The sequence below is a fragment of the Sorex araneus genome, chromosome 6 (assembly GCF_027595985.1).
Source record: "Sorex araneus isolate mSorAra2 chromosome 6, mSorAra2.pri, whole genome shotgun sequence".
NCBI classification, from domain to species: Eukaryota; Metazoa; Chordata; class Mammalia; order Eulipotyphla; family Soricidae; genus Sorex; species Sorex araneus.
Genome location: NC_073307.1, coordinates 53,013,319 through 53,019,318, shown reverse-complemented (window position 1 = coordinate 53,019,318; position 6,000 = coordinate 53,013,319). Strand labels below are relative to the sequence as shown.

Genomic DNA, 6,000 nt, shown 5'->3' with positions numbered 1-6,000 from the left:
GAGTATGCAGCCCGCACAGCAGAGCCTGGCAAGCTACCCGTGCATATTGGATATGCCAAAAACAGTAACAATAAGTCTCTCAATGAGAGACGTTACTGGTGCCCGCTCGAACAAATCGATGAGCAACGGGATGACAGTGACAGTGCTTGCTTATAAAAGAATTAAGCACCCCCCTGCATTTCCCAATAAAATGGTCCTAAAGAGAGGAGGAAAGGGAAGAAAACGGAATTGTTAAATACAGTTAAAAAAAAAAATCCTCATTACTGGGCACAAAGAGAAAAGGAAGAGGCAAATCCTCATCCAGACACGCAGGGAACCTGAAGTTTTTTCTCCCTCCCCTCTCTGGTCTGCAGTATCGCTTTGTAATTAAAAAACAGAAAACCAAAAACCTAGTTAGTTGGAAAGTCTAAGCCAGGGCTGGAGCAGTGGACCAGCGGGAAGGGAGCTTGTCCTGCACGCAGTGGACCTGCCGTCCACCCCTTGGCACCCCTTGGGGTCCCCTGAGTCCACCACAGGTGATTTCTGGGAGCAGAGCTGGGAGGGAGCCCTGAGCACCGCCGGGTGTGACCCCCAGACAAACAAAAGTAAACAGTGAACCACAGTGTGCTGGTGTGGAGCAAGATTACTGCAGGGAGTAATTACGTGGGTCCTTAAGGGGCGCTTCCCCGAGCTGCAGAGTGACATGCGGGATTCATCACGCCAAACACTGTTTCTCTGAATTATGTCAAACAGATCATACAACTGCAAACGAACTTGATTTTTTTTTTCTCTTAAATATGTTGCCAATTCAAACTGCCCAGAGATAAAGAGCAGGTCTTTAGGGACAGTATGATATCGCTACTTTTGGTGACGCAGTTAAACACTCCCGTCAACTGACTAAATATCTGGTGTTTTTTTCCCTTTTTCTTTTTGGGTCATACCTGGTGGTGCTCAGGGGTTACTCCTGGTTCTGCACTCAGGAATCACTCCTGGCGGTGCTCGAGGGACCATATGGGATGCAGGTTGGCCACATGCAAGGCAAACATTCTCCCCACTGGACTATCACTCAGCCCCCTCCAGCAGTTCTTTTGGGGACTTGGTCCTGTCACAGAAGGGTCAGAAATTTAATGGTAATTTTTGATTAGTTTCAGAGACTCACTAACAGGCCAGGGATCAAGGTATTTTTTGGACCACCTGATAATATAAACACAAATATTTAATAATTATGCTGCAGAGACTAACCCTTTGGTGAAGACTTTCTGCCTACATATTTTTACTATTTTTTTTCTTTTGGGTCACACCTGGCGATGCACAGAGGTTACTCCTGGCTCTACACTCAGGAATTACCCCTGGCAGTGCTCAGGGGACCATATGGAATGCTGGGAATCGAACCCGGGTTGGCCGCGTGCAAAGCAAATGCCCTCCCCGCTGTGCTATCGCTCCAGCCCCTGCCTGCATATTTTTGTGCTCGGTCAAGAACGGCACCAAGGCATAGCACACTGGGGGACAAGCAAAGATACCAGCCCCAGGCTCCTCAGCATCCGCAATGAGATTCTATTTTTGAACTCAATTTCTCTCATGATTTTGCCTTTTCTTCATTTTGGTTTTGGGCCAAAACTGGTACCCAGGGCCCCACTCTTGGCGATGCTCAGGGGGCCCGAGGGGGCATGGGTATCAGAGCCAGGCACTTCCCTGCTGTGCTCTCTCCAGCCCGGCGGAGCACGGGCGTTGGAGTTTTCGACATGCTTCCGTTCCAGAGACACTGGCCCAGATCTCCCTCAAGTGATGACTCCTTTGTTCAGTGTGTTAAGTCAGTTGGGAAACCTGCCCACCAGGACTTTTTGAAATTACTTGCTGGCGTGGCCTGGAGCTGGTATCTGCGGGTGATGACAGCGTCTGCCGCCGAGATTCCATCGCCGCAGCGTCCTGGCCCGGAAGGCTTGTGCGTGCACCCAAAACTGTGCTTATCATCAGATCTGGAAAGTATGCTGGCTCACCGGCTGATTTCTTTCGAGATAACATCATTGCACTATTAAATTCACCCTTTTGATGCGTGCAGTTCAAGTAGGTTTTAGGATAGTTACTGAATTTTTTTTTTAAATTTTTATTAGTGAATCACCGTGAGGTACAGTTACAAACTTGTGAACTTTCATGTTTGCATTTGGTTTACATCTCTCCACCAGTGCCTGTTATCCTCCACAATGATCCCAGTATCCCTCCCACCACCCCCACCCCAACCCCCACCACCCCACCCTGCCTCTGCGGCAGGGCATTCCCTTTTGTTCTCTCTCCTGTTGGGTGCTGTAGTTTGCAATAGAGGTACTGAGTGGCCTTCATGTTCGGTCTACAGTCTATGTTTGGTACGCAGCTTTCAACCCGAGTGGGTCCTCCCAACATTCTCTGTGAAAAATATTTTTAAGACGACCACTAACTGCAGACCATGGTCGGCACCTGCGAAACACCCCACCCGCATTGGCGGTCACTATCCCTCTCCTCTCTCCAGGCTCTGGCAACCAGGAATCTAGTTTATGTGGTGAGCATTTGCCTGTCTGGACACTGCACATCCCCTGATCTTGTGTCTGGTTAGTGCTCCCGATGGGAGCTCGGAGATCTCGCCTGGGTTGGCCGCGAGCAAGGTAAGCTGTCCTATGCTCCAGCCCAGGGTGATCCTTTCTATTATTTATTTATTAAATTTTGGGCCACATGCGGTGATGCTCAGGGCTTGCTCCTGTTTTTTGCATTCAGGAATCACCCCTGGTCGGGGGGAAAGGGGCGGGGGGGGGGGGGGAGGATGGAATCCTATGGGATACAGGGGATTGAACTGGGTCAGCCGCCTGCAAGGCAAACACCCTCCCTTCTGTCTTAGCACTCTACTCTGGCACTGGGTAATCCTTTTTAAATCAAACCCTCTCATGGGAGAACCTAAAAATCTTCTGATTTTTACCCTTATCAACACATCACGTCCTTTTGCTATCAGTTTGCTTGAAGTATCTTACTTTGGGGTACTGGGGTGGGGGTACGAGTATTTCTCCACCAGCATAATCACTATTCAGAAAATAACACGCACTAAATAATGCTTTTCTGGAAAAAAAACAAAACAAAGAAGGGTTCTGGATGCAGGTTGGGTGGTCAGCAGCACTGGGCACCTCTGCTTGACCCGCTGGAAGAGTCAAAGGCTCAGGGCTGAGACAGTCCCTGGTCATGGCCAGCTGGCCTGTCTGCCGCTGCCACGAAGCCACGGTGCATCAGACACCAGCGCAGAGTTGGATTACAACATCCTTTTACACTCGAACCTATTCAGCCCCCAGAGCATGACCTGATTCCAGGGCAACCCCGAAGGCCAGCTGAGCTCCAGGGCTCGTCTGAAGGGCTGGGGTGGGCGAAGGGCAGGAGAGTGTTCTCAGGGGGCTGAGAGACAGGACTGGGATTCAAATGCTGGCCCCCAGCTGATCCGGGTTCGACCCCTGGCACCCCGTGGGGTCCCCAGAGCCCCGCCAGGCAGAGAAGAATCTGGGGGGGAAGAGTGAGGGCGGGGAGGAGCAGCCCAAGGCCTATGCCCAAGAGAACTGGGCCCGTGTGGAGCTGCAGTTCACTGGGGGAGAAACTTACTCAGGGGGATGCCCCTCCCCCCTCCCCCCCCCTCTCCCCCCAGGGGGTGCCCCTGTGGAAGGAAGACACAGATGACAAGAGACAAGAGACTTGATTTGGGGACGGATGTATTCTAACACGGTGGGGAGTGGGCCGGCAGACACGCCTCGGTGACCTTTCCTGATGCAGCGGCGTGTCAGCCTGCCTCAGTGGCACCCACGAGAAGGATGGGCTGCGGGTGTCACAGCGCGGGCAGCGCTGCGTGGACACCATGGGACGCGGTCAGCTGAGGAGGTCGAAGGTCTGCAGGCAGCCGGCAGAACAGCAGCATGCCACGAAGCTCACGGCTGTCCTCCTGCAGGGGAGAGGCGGGAGGGGGTGCGGTGAGGTCCAGATTCCCGTCTCGGGGTGTCTCGCCTGCATTAAGTGGAGGACGGGGCCAGGGCGGCAGCACAGCGGGGAGGGCGCTCGCTGTATACGCGATGGGCCCCGGTTCCATCCTGGCATTTTATAGGGTCCCCCAAGCACCATCAGGAGAGATCCCTGAGCACCAATGGGTGTGCCCCGCAACCCCCCAGATATATAAATGATTAAATACAATGGGAGACGGCAGGGCTGGGAGATCATGCAGCAGTCTGACGTGGGCCACACCTGCTGGTTCCTGCTGCCATACGCTCCCCCCAATACTGCTGCTGTCACCTGTGGGGGGTGGGGCGTGCCCCCAAGCACTCCAGTGACCAGCTAGTGACCAGCACTGCAGGCCCCTGAGCAGCACCAACTCCACCGGTCAGGATGGCCAACAGGTGCCATGGGCGGGCGCCCTGCTCAGGTGAGGGGGAAAAAAGTCAATCGTCATAAAAAACCAACACAGGTGAGGATGCCATCTGGACGATCCCCCATACCTGGACGGCCTGTCCAGGTGGCCTCTGCGGAACTGAGACGCAGAGACAAACTGGCCTCAAGTCCAAGTGAAAATGAGATTTCACTGTTTATTTCTGGTTTGGGGGCCATGTCGACTGGGCCTGATGTCCACAGTCACTGAGATATGGCAGACACAAAACATTATCGCAGTGGTAGCAAACGGGAGCCAAACATACTAGAAAACCGAACAATGACGCCACCACTGGTTTCCAGGGGGGCACTCCCAGACGGTGCTCGGGGGCTCTGTGGAGGCTGGGGATCGAACCCCATCAGCCACGTGCAAGGCAGACTGGACTATCGCTGGCCCTCTCCCCACCCCCTTCAAAAAAGAGACAATACGTAGAGTCAAAGGGACTCCCTAGGAGGGACTCATTCCACACTGCAGGCTGGAGGAAACCGTATCTGGGCCACCAAGAATTCCCACGTCTGTGTATTTCTTTCCTTTCACAAGACTCAGCAGTGGCTAACTGCAGCTGCGAGCTGTGTTTCTCATCTAAGTGACCACAAAGACACTTTGCATGCAGGACCCCTGGGTTCGGTCCCTAACACCCAGGGGTTTGGAGCGACAGTACAGTGTGTGTGTGTGTGTGTGTGTGTGTGTGTGTGTGTGTGTGTGTGTGTGTGTGTGTGTGTGTGTGTGTGTGTGTGTGTGTAGGGGAGGGTCTTTCCCTTGCACGCGATCAGCCTGGGTTCCATCCCTGGCACCCCACAGGGTCCCCTGGACCTGCAAGGGGTGATCCCTGAGCCCAGAGTCAGGAGTCAGCCCTGAGTAACTGCTAGGTGTGGCCTGAAAACAAAACGAAAGAAAGAAAGAAAGAAATAAAGAAAGAAAGAAAGAAAGAAAGAAAGAAAGAAAGAAAGAAAGAAAGAAAGAAAGAAAGAAAGAAAGAAAGAAAGAAAGGGAGAGAGAGAGAGAGAGAGAGGGAGGGAGGAAGGCAGGAGGGAAGGAAGAAGGAAGGGAGGAAGGAAGGAAGGAAAGAAGGAAGGAAGGAAGGAAGGGAGGGAGGGAGGAAGGAAGGAAGGAAGGAAGGAAGGAAGGAAGGAAGGAAGGAAGGAAGGAAGGAAGGAAGGAAGGAAGGAAGGAAGGAAGGAAGACAAAGCCCTCAAAGGTGTGTTGGTTCAGTGTGCTGAGGTTTTGCAGCTGAAGCTCCAGAGCCACACGGGACTCAGGGCACAAACTATGAGCTGAGCCTCCAACTCTACAGGCAGGAGAAGCGATGCCCGAGGGGCTGCCGTCGGTCCCCACAGTCACCGGCGAAGCAGCAGAAAGCACAGTTCAGCATCGTTTGGAAACACGGAAATGCCACGAGACTTAACAACACACACCACACCACTGTTTGCACATATGGGGCCCTTGGAAACCAGAAGAAACGTGGGATTTTCTTTGCAGAGACGCTGCCTGATGAGCAGCAAAAAAAAAAAAAAAAAAAAAAAAAAAAAATTAAAAAGTAGCTCCCTGACTCAGAAGGAAATTCAAAGCAGAAGGGGGGAAAAATTAGTGCAGGTGGTCAG

The 6,000-nt window shown here is 52.6% G+C and overlaps 1 protein-coding gene across 2 annotated transcripts in view; it reads right to left on the bottom strand.

The window, feature by feature from the left end:
• Positions 1–3,677: 3,677 nt before the first annotated feature.
• The window catches only part of LRRC28 (leucine rich repeat containing 28), a 38,300-nt gene continuing 35,977 nt past the window's right edge, over positions 3,678–6,000 (bottom strand). For both annotated transcript variants that reach the window (XM_055143097.1, XM_055143098.1), the window contains one exon: positions 3,678–3,922. In XM_055143097.1, the coding sequence (XP_054999072.1) occupies positions 3,850–3,922 (73 nt within the window). In that variant the 3' untranslated portion in view covers positions 3,678–3,849. The remainder of the gene's footprint in view (positions 3,923–6,000) is intronic.